Source organism: Cylas formicarius, unplaced genomic scaffold (genome assembly GCF_029955315.1).
Source record: "Cylas formicarius isolate icCylForm1 unplaced genomic scaffold, icCylForm1.1 PGA_scaffold_2__14_contigs__length_35257938, whole genome shotgun sequence".
NCBI lineage: Eukaryota > Metazoa > Arthropoda > Insecta > Coleoptera > Brentidae > Cylas > Cylas formicarius.
Window position 1 is genome coordinate 28,462,704 of NW_026844319.1, and position 15,848 is coordinate 28,478,551.

General features: G+C 38.2%; 1 protein-coding gene across 2 annotated transcripts in view; it reads right to left on the reverse strand.

The window, feature by feature from the left end:
- Positions 1 to 15,798, reverse strand: part of LOC132697993 (CCR4-NOT transcription complex subunit 1) — a 35,460-nt gene extending 19,662 nt beyond the window's left edge. For both annotated transcript variants that reach the window (XM_060663808.1, XM_060663807.1), the window contains exons 1-8: positions 15,476 to 15,798; positions 14,631 to 14,837; positions 8,866 to 10,178; positions 6,467 to 7,002; positions 3,446 to 4,189; positions 1,979 to 2,522; positions 1,018 to 1,202; positions 642 to 949 (exon numbers count right to left, since the gene is read on the reverse strand). In XM_060663808.1, coding sequence (XP_060519791.1) covers positions 642 to 949; positions 1,018 to 1,202; positions 1,979 to 2,522; positions 3,446 to 4,189; positions 6,467 to 7,002; positions 8,866 to 10,178; positions 14,631 to 14,837; positions 15,476 to 15,577 — 3,939 coding nt within the window. In that variant the 5' untranslated portion in view covers positions 15,578 to 15,798. The remainder of the gene's footprint in view (positions 1 to 641; positions 950 to 1,017; positions 1,203 to 1,978; positions 2,523 to 3,445; positions 4,190 to 6,466; positions 7,003 to 8,865; positions 10,179 to 14,630; positions 14,838 to 15,475) is intronic.
- Between the last annotated feature and the right edge of the window lie 50 nt (positions 15,799 to 15,848).

Here is a 15,848-nt window from a genome sequence, read left to right on the forward strand (position 1 = left end):
TACAATTCACGACGCATCAGTGGGCGTGTCTTGGTCATCAACTGCCTAAGGGCGCACGATTGACGTTTCGATGTGTGTAAATTCCATTTATTTCTTGGAAAGTTAAATTTGAATATAAAGTTAATAAGTGGATAGTTTGAAATAGGATGGATTTCATTCACCAATCGGGTAGAGTTGACATTTCACAATGTCCACAAAAAAAGTGAAGTTTTCATAAATATATTAAGACCTCGCCTTTTTTAGACTTCAAAATAAATAAGAACTAAAAGTGCAGATTTTCACGAAATTATATATTATTCTTTCGACAACACCGTGTCTTTATCCAATGTATTTTTGATTGATTGATAAAGACACGGTGTTGTAGAAACAATTGTCATGTCATAATATATAATTTCGTGAAAATCTGAACTTTTAGTTCTTATTTATTTTGATAAATGGATTTTCATCAAGTAAAAGCCACCTCAGTTCATTTTTTTAGACTTGGCTAAAGGCCACGTCACTTGAAAACAAGAACGTTACACCCGATAATGATATGATGACACAATGACATTGGAGACTAAGAATAGCGTACTCCCAATAGAGACACGCCCATTTTTAGAATAAGGTTCCCTCCTAAAATAATATCTTTGGACCGCCCATACCGGGGAGCTGGTAGCCTGTCCGGGGATAATGTTCGCCAGTTCCGGGTCGGATATGTTAACGATCTGACTAGAACTCGTCGATCCTCCCGTCTCTTTCTTGACGATCGGCGAGAGTTGGTACTCGATCTTGTTGACCCTGTGCGGGTCCTTCAAGTAGACCGCCGCTTTCAGATGGGCGACATCGATTTCCAAATTTTTGCACAGCACCTCTATCTCGAATTTCAAGGTTAATTTGAGATCGAGCTCGGAGTGCAACTCGGCCAACACGTTCATTAGGGCCATCGTCCATGGATTCGGCGGCTTGAAAACTGCAAACGACCATTTTTTTTTTTTGTTTCGAGAAAACCTAAGCGGCCACGGAAACGGGAGGCTCTACCTTTACTTTTCGCGCACGACTCCAGAACCTTAGCCACAAAAGGAACGACATAGAGCAACTCCTGCTGTCCCTTATGGTAGGCTTCGACCAGTAGCGATTTCAAGTCCAGCTCGATTTGCAAAATCGGCTTGTTGCGGGCCAATGTAAGCATACCGAGCCAGTGGCCGAGATTCTTCAGCAAAGACCTGCAATTTGGAGAAAAATAAACACTTTAGGTCCCCTACACCAACAACAACGACATCTAGAAAACAGCCCGCATTGTTTGGACAACAGATTTAGGCCTCGCCCCTAAATGAGGCTTTGGTAAATGAAAGAATTGTATTGTATTTTGATAAAAATAAAATTTTTCAGGAGATTCACCTTTCGGGCAAATCAACATTGAAAGCAATTATAGAAATAAAGGTATTGGAAGCTATTGAAGCTTTTGAAGAGACTTCAATTTTACGGTACAAGGAGTCGAAGTTTGAACTTTTCTAAATATTACCTTAACAACATACAACAAATCGTTACTTTGCTATACGATGATGTTGCTGAACCACAATTTGTTTCGCTGCCACGATATCGTTTACCTTTCGGTAAAATCACGTTCAAAAATAAATTCTTTGAAAAAATAGATTAGGTTGAAACTGCTAATTTCTCAAATATATATTTATATAATTTAAACATTTAAGAGGTTAAGCGGAGAATCTTTTGCCTCTTCCCTACTGTATATTTGTACATAACAATATACAACAAAAATGAATGGCCCATATAAAGATCCGAAACATCTTAACGGTAACCGAGTCATCCGAGATAATTTTCCCTTGGCTCCGCCCCCCTCAGGCGGTACACAAACGAATACTGGGTAGCACGCGGGCCGAGTTCGGTGAAGCTCCGAAGAAACCAACGGAAGATTTGTAAATAGTAAGATGTGACTGACCGATCATCGAACAGGAATTGTTAGTGGGATGTCAGTTCGTACCTGTCCGAAAAGTTGGCGATGGCCTTGTCCGACCTCAAAAGGACCCTGATATTCCTGAACGTCTCCTTGACGACCATCTTGTAGAGATCGGGCATGCCGATGGTGTCGATAAAGTTCGAATAGAGACCGTGAAAATTGAATTCGATCGACGCCCGTTTCATGACGAGGTACTGGGCGAGCCAAGGGTAGTACTCCTCCAAAACAAGTTCCCTCAACTCGTCGCATTTTGTCTTCAAGTTCAACTGGCTCAGGTTGTTAAATATGAAGGCGATCTTGTCTTGCAACGCCTCGGGAGGCGCGGTCGCCTTCTCCTCCTTCTCCGTCGCCACGAGCAAGGTGTCTATGTTGGTCGCGTTCGCTATCGACGGCCTGCTGCTCAGAGTGTTGGCCGTGGTGGTGCTCGTTTTGCTCGACGTCGGAGTGCTGCTCGCCGCCACCGACGTCGTTTTGTACACTTGCGAAATGGCAACATTCGGAGGAGCCAGCATAGTTGCCAAACTGGCGGGCAACACGGAACCTTCGGGTTTACTAGGCGGTTCCATTCCTGCAAGGTTCCCGTTGTTGTTTTATCCGCATTTATTCATTATTATCATTAGCGCTAAGATTTGATGTAAAAAACATTTGTTTTTAGAATGAAATAATTAGATTAACGATATAAAAAATTTATATTTTTCGAGAACAAAATTGACCCAATTTTAGTTTTTTAAGTGGCGTGATTAAAAAATTAGAGACCGAACAAATGTCTTCGTTAAAGTCAATTTCAATAGTAGTATAATGCGAACATTTGTCGAAAAAAGTTCCAAGCAGAATAGGGAAAATTATTCTTGATAAATTTTATAGTGTAACAACAAAAAATGAAGGGTTTCAAAAGTTACTTAAAATTTCAAAAAATTTATCATTAGTTGACAATGATTTTCATTATGTGGAACCAGAACATCTTGCATCATTTAAATTCGCGCCAATTACTTCGGTCGACGTCGAAAGGACGTTCTCCAAGTACAAAAGCATATTAAGCGATAAAAGACAAAAATTAACCATAGAAAATTTAGAACGGCATTTAATAGTCAATTGGCATAATAATAATAATAGATCTGATTGTAAAAATAAATAATAAACAATAATGCTTTAAGTAAGGTATAAGTATATAGATATTAATCACTAATTTATTATTAAATAATGTTAATAAATGCTCCTAATTATCTATTAATTTTTTATGTTAAAAACTGTAAATATTATGTTGTAATTTTTTTTGTTTGACTATCCTTTCCTTGATTTTCAGTAAACTATACATGTAAAAAATAAAGGGCATAAAAGTCCATAGATGGCAGAAAAAAGCATATATTTGACATTTGACATCCATTTGTCTTCGGAAACTAAAGACTACTGCAATACTATTTACTATCCTAAACTGATACTCATATTGGGTCGATTGTAAAAGCACTATATTTTTGGTCTGAGTATACCCACCTTGTAAACCGAACTCGACGTACTCCTGCAAATGCTGCGGGAACTCGCTGAAGTGCGAAATCGCGCGCACGTGCTCGCAGTACTTGTGGTACTCCTTCAGTCTGCTTTTGAAGCGGTCGAGGGCCGCGATACCGAAATAGTACATCTTCGATCCCTCCGATTTCTTCAACGCTTCCAGCACGAAGCGCAACGCCAACCCGAGGGTGACGTAGGACGTTACGATGCCGCGTTCGATAATGCCGCCGAAAAGCTGCGCGGTGATGTGGAGCTCCTTGTCCGGATATTGAGGGAAAAACTTGTACTCTTCGAACAAGCTGCGCAGCATGCAATTGAACACTTCCTTTTCGCGTTTGCTCGGCGAGTCTTGGAACCGTTTCAGCATGCTGAGTACTTCGTCAATGGACAGGGTCGGATGAGGCGGATGATTGTAAATCCGCTGGAAGTAATTGTTCGCTTCGTCTTCGATCTCTTTTGAAACGTGCCCCGCCCCGTCCGAGAACAAATTGTACTCGGATATGCGGGCCTTGTCGATGCCGGAGGCGGGACCGCCCATCCGGCCCAGGTTGCCGATCTGGTTCACGCCGAGCACCAACGACGAGCCCGCCCCCACGGGGCCCTGATGCTGTATCGGCATCAGGGGGAACGGGCTGTTGGAGGGGCCGCTTATGAGACGCGACGGGGAGCCCGGGGACTGCACCAGGGGCCCCAGACCGCCTTGCAAGTTGAAGGCGGTGCTCGTGGGACCTGAACATATATATTTATTGAAAAAGGTCCACCTAACAAATAGGTTATGGTACAAATAATAATAATAATAATAATAATAATTAAAGTTGGGATTTTTTGTAAAAAACATATTTTTTATTATTAGGAATATCAACCCAATATTTTGCGTTTTAGAATGAAATAATTAGAATAACGATATAAAAAAATTACATATTTCGCACAAAATGAAGCTTTATTACATATTTTTGGTTGTTGTACATATAGCGAATAACTTATATTTTTCGAGCATAAAATCGCATACTTTTGTCCCATTCATTAGTTTATTACTGGGATTAAAAATGAAATGCACCTGCAATATTGTGGACGTTCTATTTATAGCCCTCAAACCTAAGGGAAAAAAATCACAAATAAACATAAAAACATAAAAGTGGATGGGAGAGAATAAAGCATGCATTTCAGCGGCAGCTTCAAGAAAAACTGATCAAGACGGTTTTAATTTACAGTTATGTGAAGCACTTTTAAGTGCAAATATTTCCCTTAATAAGATACAGAACACTAAATTTAAATAGTTTTTAGAAACATTTTGCAACAAAAATGTGCCTCATGAAAGTGCACTAAGAAAAAAATTATGTAAGTTCCATTTAAATGTAATTCAAGACATAAGAAATCATATTAAAAATAAGCATCTTTACATTATTGTAGACGAGACAACAGATGCCTGTGATCGCTATGTTACGAATTCATTAGTTGCTGTTTTGAATGAAAATGTTTTACCGAAATCTTTTTTAATAAGTACAAAACAGTTGGAAAAAAACTAACACTATAGAAATTGTTTGATTTGTAAATGAAAGATTAATGGCTTTTGCTCGAGATATACTATCAACTGATAAAATACTTCCCTTAGTCACCGACGCAGCACCGTACATGACTAAAGCAGGGTTAAATTTATAATATAAAAATATATAAAAATTTAACCCCAGTGATTTGCTTACGGCTTGGAATAAATAGAGTTGCTGAGGAAATTAGATGTCAGTTTCCATTAGTTAATTCTTTAATTTCGAACGTAAAAAAAATATTTATTAAAGCACCTCTTCAAGTTCAAGTTTCTAGAGAAACAAATAAAAAACATTGTATTAGACTTTTCAGATTCAGCTAATTCAATTAAAAAAACTAAAAATTTATATGAAAAATGTGAATTTATAGATAAGCTGACATATATCAAAGCTAGTTTAAGTTTTTAAAGTTACTTCATTAAAAAATTAGAGACCCAACAAATGTCTTTGTTAGAGTCAATTTCAATGGTTGAAGAGTGCGAACGTTTGTTGAAAAAAGTTCCAAGCAGAATAGGGGGAATTATTCTCGATAAATTTAATAGTGTACCAACAAAAAATGAAGGGTTTCAAAAGTTACTTAAAATTTCGAAAATTTTACCATTAGTTGATATTGATTTACATTATTTGGGACTAGAACATCTTGCATCATTTAAATACGCGCAAATTACTTCGGTCGACGTCGAAAGGACGTTCTCCAAATACAAAAGGCATATGAAGTGATAAAAACAAAAATTTAAATAATTTTTAACATAATGCTTTAATATAGGTTAGGTATAGGTATAAATCACTAATTTATTAAACAATATATGTCAAAAATAAAGGACATAAAAGTACAAAAAGGATATATTTGACATATCTTTTGGGAAAACCAGGCATATTTATGCGCATCCTCAAAGACGAACCAGGCAATCAAACAAGGAAAATGATAAAAATACAAAAAATGGAAATCCAAGAGAAATCCAAAGCACCCGGGAATAAGACTGAATATGAACGGAGACGCCTCAGAAAAGTCTGTCTTTAACTTAAATTCCTATTAAAGTGGCTATTCCAATAATATACAGGGTGTCTCATTTAACATAATTGAGAAAAGTATCACTTTGCGAAACGTGGCAACACCGCGTATTTTTAGAAAATATTTGAAATTTGATCACTGCCTAAAGAAAAGCATTATTTTTGAAAAACTTATAGATGGAAAAGAGTTGAAAAAGTTACTGAGCAACTCAACAATGATGATTTAAACATAACCCGAAACGGTGAATCACAGCCCATACTTATATAGAAAAAAATGTAATTTTGTTCCTCTGCAGTAGAAACTAACCAAAACAAATCTAAGCACCAGCATTTTAAATAATTAACGCGATGACTCATACCTCGGCCCTCGTGACTTATGAGGTGTTGCTGTGTGCAGCAATTGTACAATGAATAACATATGCGGGCTCTTGCGGTGTTTTCCGCACTCGCTCACCTAAATTGATATTGCCCAAACTGGTCCCCAAACTTTGAATAGGATCGACCCCCGTGTGATTGTACAACTGACTAGCGAACACTGAAGGATTGATGCCCGCCTCCATGGCCCTGCCCCTCAGTAGCGCGTTGGGCTGTTGCTGTTGTTGCTGCCGCGATTTCAAAAATAGCGTGCAGCTAGTGATAAGGGCCACTATCGCATCCGAACATTCGGGACTGACGTTCGTCATGGACCGTTGCAGGCACAGCATCATCGTCGACAGGGTTTCGGTCGGAAGGGGTACAACCTTCGTCAACGAGTCGTCAGCTTTGCCGATCTGCGGCACCCTGCGGTGCAGGAACTTGATGCAAGCCGTCACGAATGCCTCGCCGTGTTCGTTGATTTTGTCCGACAGCCATTTTTCCAGCTTGAGGTATTCCCGACGGGAGGCTAAACACGCGAGGTCGATGATGAATGGGTAGGATTGCGCGGACTGAGCGTTAAGTAACATCGACAAAGCCTTCAGGTCTTGGGCCACGTCCAGTATGCGGGACAAACTGCGGAGGGAGATAAAAAAAACTTTTCAAGTCACACCGATCGACTGTTTATTCCAGCGTTAACCGTTTTTCAAATGCAGGGATCTCCGTCCCCATTAAATTGCGAAGGTTTTAGAAAAAACTTATATATTTCAATTGTTCAATACTAAGCTTTTGGATTCCTCCTACGTCGGTTTTTGTTGATTACTCTGTACACTGAGCTTTTTGTTATGTTGTAGAGACCATAACGTTATCCCCAACCTGATCCGCTTATAAAATTCTTCGAAAATCTAGTTTTACTTTACTCTGAGAAAGAGTTCATCATACCCGTAAGAAAATACAATAAGACTTTTCTGTTTCTCCACCTTGAGACTGCTTCCATTTTGTCCTTTTCAGAGTTCGATACCCTTTCAAACATGATTCATGACAAAGCTTTAAATCTTCGTTTATCTTCTACCCAGAATCACATTCAGAATTTTGAAAAACCAACGTCAACACTAGGGAAACCATCAAATTCTTTTCAACAGTTGTTTCAAAAGGTTCCAACTTTGTCCTTGCCCCACGTATTATTCCAAAAGAGGAGTCTATCCTAAACAAACTGCCATCTCAAACAGCTAATGGAATTCGATTTGAAACGGCAAAATTCCTTAAAAAATCAAAACCTCCTAAATCTAATAATGCAAAGAATGAACGCATTGCCCTAAAATCTAATCCCGACATCGTAATACTAAAAGCAGATAAAGGAAATGGTGATCATGAACACAATTGAATATCAGGAATAGATTGAAGATATAATTATAAGACCCTTTACAGGGAAAACTGATAGTTTCGTAATTAATTCCGTTCATTCCGATGAACATTTAAAAAGCATTCCACAAGATATTCTGGTTAGTTTCGACGTAGAATCTCCATTTACTAAAGTCCCTACTCAGGAAACTCTCAACATCATTTCGGATATATTAAAATCCGAGAATCTGGAACCAAACCATCTCAACCATCAAAAATGCTTGTCTGGAACATATTTTCCTTATAACGGTTAAATTTTTGATCGACAGTCATTGCGAAATATTTATGGAAGGCCTTGAGAAGAAAGCTCTCGACACCTTTCATCTAAAACAAAAATTATGGAAACGCTACGTCGATGATACTTTTGTTATTTGGCGTAATGTTCAGAAATCCCTAGTATATTTTCTTGGACATTTGAACTCTATACACCCTAACATACGTTTTACCCATTCTTAGATAGTCTTATCATTGTCACATCACCGTCCGGCCCGATTATCGATCTATTATCAACTCTCTTGTTTACCGAGCCATAAAACGATCTCAGCCCGAGTCACTGAACACCGAATTAAAACACCCTACCTCTGCTCTTCTCTCCAGTAATTTCCACATTAAAGATATTAAGCGTTCCATCACAAAATACACTTCACCACAACCTTCCAATAGCACGAGGCTTGTCCTTACATTCACTGACCACATATCAAAAGTTCTAAAGAAAGATAGCGTCAAAACCAGATTTACCATTTGTCCAAAAATCTCGCGATGCGTCGAAGCTAAAATTCAACTTGGCTCGAAGAACATGAAAGCGTCTTAAGAATAAGACAGATAAACTCGTCAGCAGTTCTTGCAAGTAATCAATTTTTGTACCAAAGGGCAATCCCAGAGTCTATAGAAATCTATAAGCGCCCTAATCGTCACCTCGATTCAACTCTATACCTGTCACCAATATGTTTAGGTCCCTCGTTGAACTCCGCCCTCCTCGAACCATACATAAGCAGGTACAGAGTAAAGCACTGAAGTCAAACAGGATGGTCGGCAAGTAAGACCCAAGAAAAACCGACGCAGAAGTTTTGTTTGTGACGGACAATGTCGATTACTTACCGTGTCTGATCGCAGTCGCCGCGCGCGTACCATTCGGCCATCGCGTGCATTATGACCGGCTTGATATTTATGTTCTGCGTGTGCCACGCGTGGTGCAGTATAATTCCGGAATTCGGATGCGTACCTAAGAAGTGCGGTATTAAATTCGTCAACAACTCTTGACGCAACAGGGTTACCGGCCCCGAGACCTGCAAGAGCGCCAGCACCAGGACATCGGGGCAACCGTGCATCGGCACCTTAAACAGTTCCTGCACGTGATTATACAGTCCATATTCGGACATGCTGAGGAGCAATTCGACGAGATTCAGCGAGCGCCAGTTCGCCAACTCTTTACCGTCCTGATCCGGGGGCGTTTTCAGCACGTCAACGGCGACCGATATACACGGATAATCGGCGAAACAAAACACGTCCGAGTTTTTCAATATCGTCTGTATCAAACCGAACTGTCCGTCGACACTCGTCCACCGCTTGTAGAAATGATCGACGGGAAACGTTTCCGGATGAAAACCGAGCGCCTGGAAACCCTGCCTCAGCGCGCTTATCAACACTATAAGTCCCTGACGATCTTTGATCGCGAATTCGGGATGATCGAGTTCGGCGACCACGTTGTTCCATTGTAACGAGGGCGACACCTCTTTGAGCGCTTGGACGAACACGTCGGTGTTCCACGCGGAGCCCTTGTTCGAAAAATTCGCGAGGGAATCGTCGGAGGAGGTGCCGTGCGTGCGGCACATGACCGCTAGCACTCTAGCAACCGTCGAAGGTGCGATGTCCCGCCCGCCGAGTTTTATCAAATTATTGCGGCACTCGTCCAGCGACGACGTGAACCCGTAACCGATTTCCTTGACCATATCCGCGAGGGACGTATCCAACATACCGCCCCCCGTCAAACCCGCACCCTCCGAAGACATGTCCGGAGCTAACTCGCACTGTTCCGGATATACTAAAGGCGCTAAAACAACGGGAACGCGGCCCTTAGGGAAGTCTTTTTGCAATGTATTCAAGAACGTGGTGTGTGTACCGTTGGTGAGTCCGACCTCTTTCGGCGCTTCTAAAATCGCGGACAATATAAAATGTAACACTTCGGGCGAGGTTTCGTGCAGGCCGCCCTCGTGTTGGCGGCTACTGCCCTCTGTCTCTATATAAGATTGCACCAATAGGGGGACAGTGGCCCGTAAATGCGTTTGGGCTTGCGAGACGATTTCGGGTACGGACGAGTGACGTAACGCGAGAGCGAACAACACTTCCTGGACGGCGGTGAGTCGAAGCAACTTGCTCAAGTGGTGGAACAATTGCTGACCAAGCTTCAGCGCCTAGAAGAGGATTTTTTTAGTGCCACCTACACACACTAAAGCACAACTCGACTTAATTGAACTTCTAAGTTTTTACAGTTTTGTTAGGCTCGCCTAATGTGCAAGGTGGCCCGGGGATTACAAAAAAATTAAATACACAATGTGTTTCTATTAAAATTACCTTTTTTTTTTTAAATAGAATGGATAGTCCTTTCAGAAAGAAAAGTCAACAATAAATACGAGTCTGCGTCTGTGATGTTCCATTTTGAACTTATTAATGATGACCTTCAGAATTCCGGTTATGTTTAAACCATCATTGTTGAGTGGCTTACTAACCCTTTCAACCGTTTTCCATCTATTAATTTTACCAAAAAAAAACTTTTTTCTACTGTAAATTGCCTAGTTATCTACCGATCTAGTGTCAGTTTTATTTCCCACGGATCCGAGCCACTTCGGACATTTCCGGGATTTTACCGCGCGGGTTTGGGAGCAATAGAAAAACACGTTCGGTAAACTTTTTAAGTCACTCCGCTGGTGTCAAATAAACTCGTGAGTCAAATACCGCATTTTGCTAAACGTGGCGACACCGCGCCTTTCAAGAAAATATTTTAAATTGCTCATTGCCTAAAGAAAAGCACTATTTTCGTAAAAATAATAGATGCAAAAAGGTTTAAAAAGTTAATAGGCAACCGGCGGACATATTGGAAAACTAATTTCATTAATAGAAAAACACGTTCGGTAATCACTCCGCTAGTGTCAAATAAACTCGTCAAATACTTTAATAATTTAAAGGCTATATGCAGTTAAGTTAAAGACTCGTACTATTTTATATATATATACAGGGTTTTTCACTTAAAACTCCGCACGCCAATAAGTCCAAAACGACAAGAAATATTTAATTTATGTAAAAAGTAGTCAAAGTGTGGGGTCAAGTAGATATTTCCTAAAGTTTAAAAAATTCGACGCCTGCAAAGAGCTGGGCGTCGCGACGCGTCGAAAAATTATTCGATTGCAGAGACTTTGAAAATACGCATATACAAAAGTACATATTATTTAAAAACTTTTTTGTTATTTACTCAAACTTATTTACGGAAAAATTTGAAGATTTCGATAGGGCAATGTTGCAGTAGTTCCAACAGCAACGTCTTAAAAATGTACCACTCTCTGGACCTATCGTAAAACTAAAAGCAGAAAAGTTTGCTGAACAGCTTGGGATTATCGATTTCAATGCTTCGGAAGGATGGCTGGGGAAGTTCAAACAGAGACATGGTATAAATTATGGACAGATAAGTGGCGAAGCCCGTGATGTAGATTGGCTGGAGAAGACGTGGCCAAAACTAGCAGAAAAGTACCCTGCTGACGACATTTTTAATGCTGAAGAAACTGGTATTTTTTACGCCAGATAAAACTAACAGTGCTAGTAGCTCAAAACTAACAGTGTTAGTAGCTGCCAAAAGAAAGCTAGTCGTGCTTGGAAAATCAACTAACCCACGATGTTTTAAGAACATCAAGCATTTGCCGGTCATTTACAAGGCAAACAAGTCTGCATGGGTGACTTCGCAAAATTTTCAAGAAGAGGTACAGAAATGGGATGCAGAATTAAAGGGGAGGAAAATATTACTTCTCTTAGATAACTGAACTGCACATCCCCATATTCCAAATGTACAGAATATTGATTTGGCATTTTTTTCAGCAAAAATAACAAGTGTATTACAGCCGATGGACCAGAGCGTAATAAAAGGTCTTAAGAGTAGATACAGAAAAAACATTTTAATGGAAATGATCGAGTCCGAAGACAAGTTTTCTACTAATATGCTATATGCAGCCAACTTTAATAGTAAAGCTGGGAACAAACAATTCAACGCTCCTATCGTCATGCCGAAACAGAATGCGAACAGGACTTGGAAGATGATCAGCCACTAAGCGAGTGGATGAAGCAGTTTCAAACAACAATTACGTTTACAAGCAATTTGCCTACAACAGCAGACTTGACAGAGGAAGCCACATTACAACAAGCAAGAAAGGGCGAGGTAGAGCACCAAGAGAAAGAAGAAGATGAAGAAGTTGATCTGGGACCACCATTCAACAAGCCCTGTACGAGAGTAAAGTACCACATATGTATTGGCATACTAAAAAAATTCAAAAGAAAATGACCGATTATTTGAAACATTAAATGTAGTTCTTAAATATTTATTTACATAGAATGTTCCTAACTCTTTATAAGGAAAAAAAAGCATTGCCTTCAATTTCGCTATATAGAGTTTCGAGTGTATTTTAAAAATATAGTTTTTTTTTCTTCAATGCATAGAATGCACGATAAATGCATAGAATGCACGAAAAGTTTAACTGTAAGCATTCCATAAATTAAAGAAGCAGTTAAGTTCTATTGAAATAATTTCAATATATCGCACGTTTTGCTTTTGGAAAAATTTGCACCATACCCATATCATATTTAACGAGTCATCTGATAGATTTTCCCTTTCGCGTTAAGTTTCCATAATAGTTTTTGGACGAAATTGACCAAGAAACACGATTAATAGATGAAGCTAACTTTTCCAGAAATGCAATCAGAAATTTGTCACAATAACCATATTTGGGTCGATAAAAACCTCCACGCGGTTGTATAAACATCAAGGACAGTTCTCAGTAAACGTTTGGGCTGGAATTGTTGGAAATTACTTAATTGGACTCTTTTCCCTGCCCCACAGGCTAAATGGCCATAATTATTGCCGGTTTTTTGAAGAGGATTTTCCGATATTCTTAGAAAAAGTACCATTTTTTATTAGGCGTGTATCTAATTTCTATGCTCTACTTTTTTTTCCAAAAAGGTTGGTTTTAATTTATTAACAGACAATTTTATAAATTATTAATAGCAGGTAGTTATTTTTTTATAAGAATCGTTTATTATTTACCTTGTGGTTAAGACATAACGCTATAAACCTGTAAGACCAAAAATAACAGTTTTTTTTTCTGAGGAACTAACTTGGCAACTAAAAACTAGATATTTTGTTTTAGATAGATATTTTATTTTTCACAAAAATAAGTTCTCGATTTAACCAGTGCAGTGGCGACCTAATTAACCCAAATATTATTTCATCATAGGTACTCGGTGGCACGCCACTGATTGATCATCACACAAAGAGATTTTTATTTTTTAAAGTGAAATTAAATTGCTTTAGAAATGAATGGCGATTGTAAGAATAATTTTTATTTTAAGAGAAATCAGTGGCGTACCATCAATGACAGCCAAAATACACAGGTGAAATTGCGTGCTCCCGTCACTGGTGTATTTAAGAAAAAATCTAGTACATTAAAAATGCCTCTGCATACATAGTTCATGCGTGCCAAATTTCATTAAAATTTGATTAAAAAACAAAGACCTCAATCTCTAGTTTAGCAAACCAATCGTTTGATCATTCTAAAAATGCTTTCAGAACTGATTAGCTGCTCTATAAAGAGCCGTAGAAATTCAATTCAAACCAATATCACGAATTCTGTTCATATATTCATAGTCATTCATATAAAAAAAATAGATTTGTAAAGTAAGCCATAACAGGGCAAGAGCGCAAGGATCGTTTATTTTACTGAAAGGATTGTATATCGCTTTGTTGTAAATTTATCTCAATTTTGTGCGTTTCCCCTGAAAATTTCAAACCACATTTCAACCTAGTTTAATATGCAAGAAAAACCTGTAGGTAGAGGCAACTTATTTTAATGAAAATAAGTGTTATGTTTCAGTTATAAAATGTAAACTTTTAGTAGAATAAATCTTCTCTTTTGTAGCTAAGACATTCTTCTAAAAGTGCGATTTCTTGCGACTTTATTTTAGAAAAAATAGAAATAAAAAATAATGGTTCACGTTAGGTTATGTATAATTCAGTAATAATACACTATTATAATAATTATAACGGATTAACTTTGGGATTGATAAATTATTTAGCAATTTTTAATGCCTTTTTCTCTTGGTAAAAATTTAAAATGGCAGATTTACCTCAAATTTTAAATTTGCGGGATTTAATAAAATCGTCTTTAAAACGTAAAAGGTCTAATAATACTTCTTAAGTAAAATATGGGATTTTAATACTTTTACAAATTGTTACCCCTTTTTCACAACGCGAATTTAAAAGGAAATTGACTTTGAAATTGTATTTTCAAAACTGAACTTTATATATTTTTTTTCGTTTTATTTTTGCTTTGTCCCTGAACAAGTCGGTACAGTACAGATTACAAACCGACCCAAAAGCTTCCATACATAAATCAAAGCACAGACTATGTGAAGGTAGGTTTTGGTTTAGAGTAAACGCTAATAAAGATGGTGGCGCCTTTTAAAATTATAATTTGACAAATAAAGCTAATTTTTAATAAGTGTGAAGACAGAAACTTCGCGAAATACCTGATAATCATTAGCACACACAAAATAATAAATTTGATCTTTATTAACTACATATTTCCCAACAATTGAGCGAACCTTACCTTATCATTAAATAAAGGGTGATCTGTGACATAACAGACCGCTGTCAGTAACGCTGGCTTGTTTAATAATTTCGAGCACTGTTTGAGGAGAACCTGGTTATGTGGAGATTGTACTGATACTTTTGTTGTAGATTCAGAAAAATCCACTGCTGAGAATAGACATTGAAGCAAGTGACGGTCCGCCTCCAGACCATGCAACGTCACTAACTGAGAAAAAAAGTGAGTATAATAATAATGCCCATGTGTGTATCTTTTAAACGAATGCAGTTTTTGAACGCCAATACATTTTCAATTAACACTTCTAAATAACGTGAAATTGAATATTTAATTAAACAAACAGTATTAAGTTGCGATATATCATTTTATTCTCCACATCGAAGTGACAGGATAATAGTGAGCATGTAGGTAGCAGTATATATTTTTTACGGTGTTTTAAGAAAATAGCTGGTCCCAGCAGGTGTTTAACTGAGTTGATGGATTGGAAATCCATACCAAACCCAAAACAATAAAAAAAACGCATCAAGCGAACAAAAATTGATAGTCATAGATTTCAACACAACGCCAAGGGTTTTAATCTTTCCACGTAATTAATAAAATAATACCAAAGCTTGCAAGAGTTCTACAATCGGAGTGACAGTACAAATAAAGCTATTTAGTGAAAGAAATGAAAAATTACAATTGACCTACTGGATAAATACCTTTGTTCGTTAAGCCGCATACCAGTCGATAATAAAGCAAAACTGCTTTATCACAACAAGCTGATCGAAAAAAAGAAAATGGCGATCAGCCTGACATGTCACTACGTCTTACCCAAAGTTTTTCGTTAGAACCCCCAAATTCCTCACCTGCGAAAGTTCCTCGACAACTTGCTTCTGGTTCTTTTTCGTTAATGTTGCAATTAAATAACTTATTTGTGACAAAGTAAACGACAACGAATCTAGGTTCATAGTTCCATGAACACGGCCTCGAAAGCTTCAAATGAGTTTGAAGCTTTCTTAGGTAAGCACTTGGATATTATCCTTAAAGTCTTGCTTGTTTTTACACAGTAACTAAATTTTAAATGGTCCAAGACCATCATCGGATCTTTAATTTTCTATCACGAACTTTAATTATTAAACACAACCATTTTCCTTAAAACACCACACACATGCACAACCAAAATCTATACAGATCAAACCACAGAATAGATTTGGAATAGATTAGACGGTTCATCGCCAA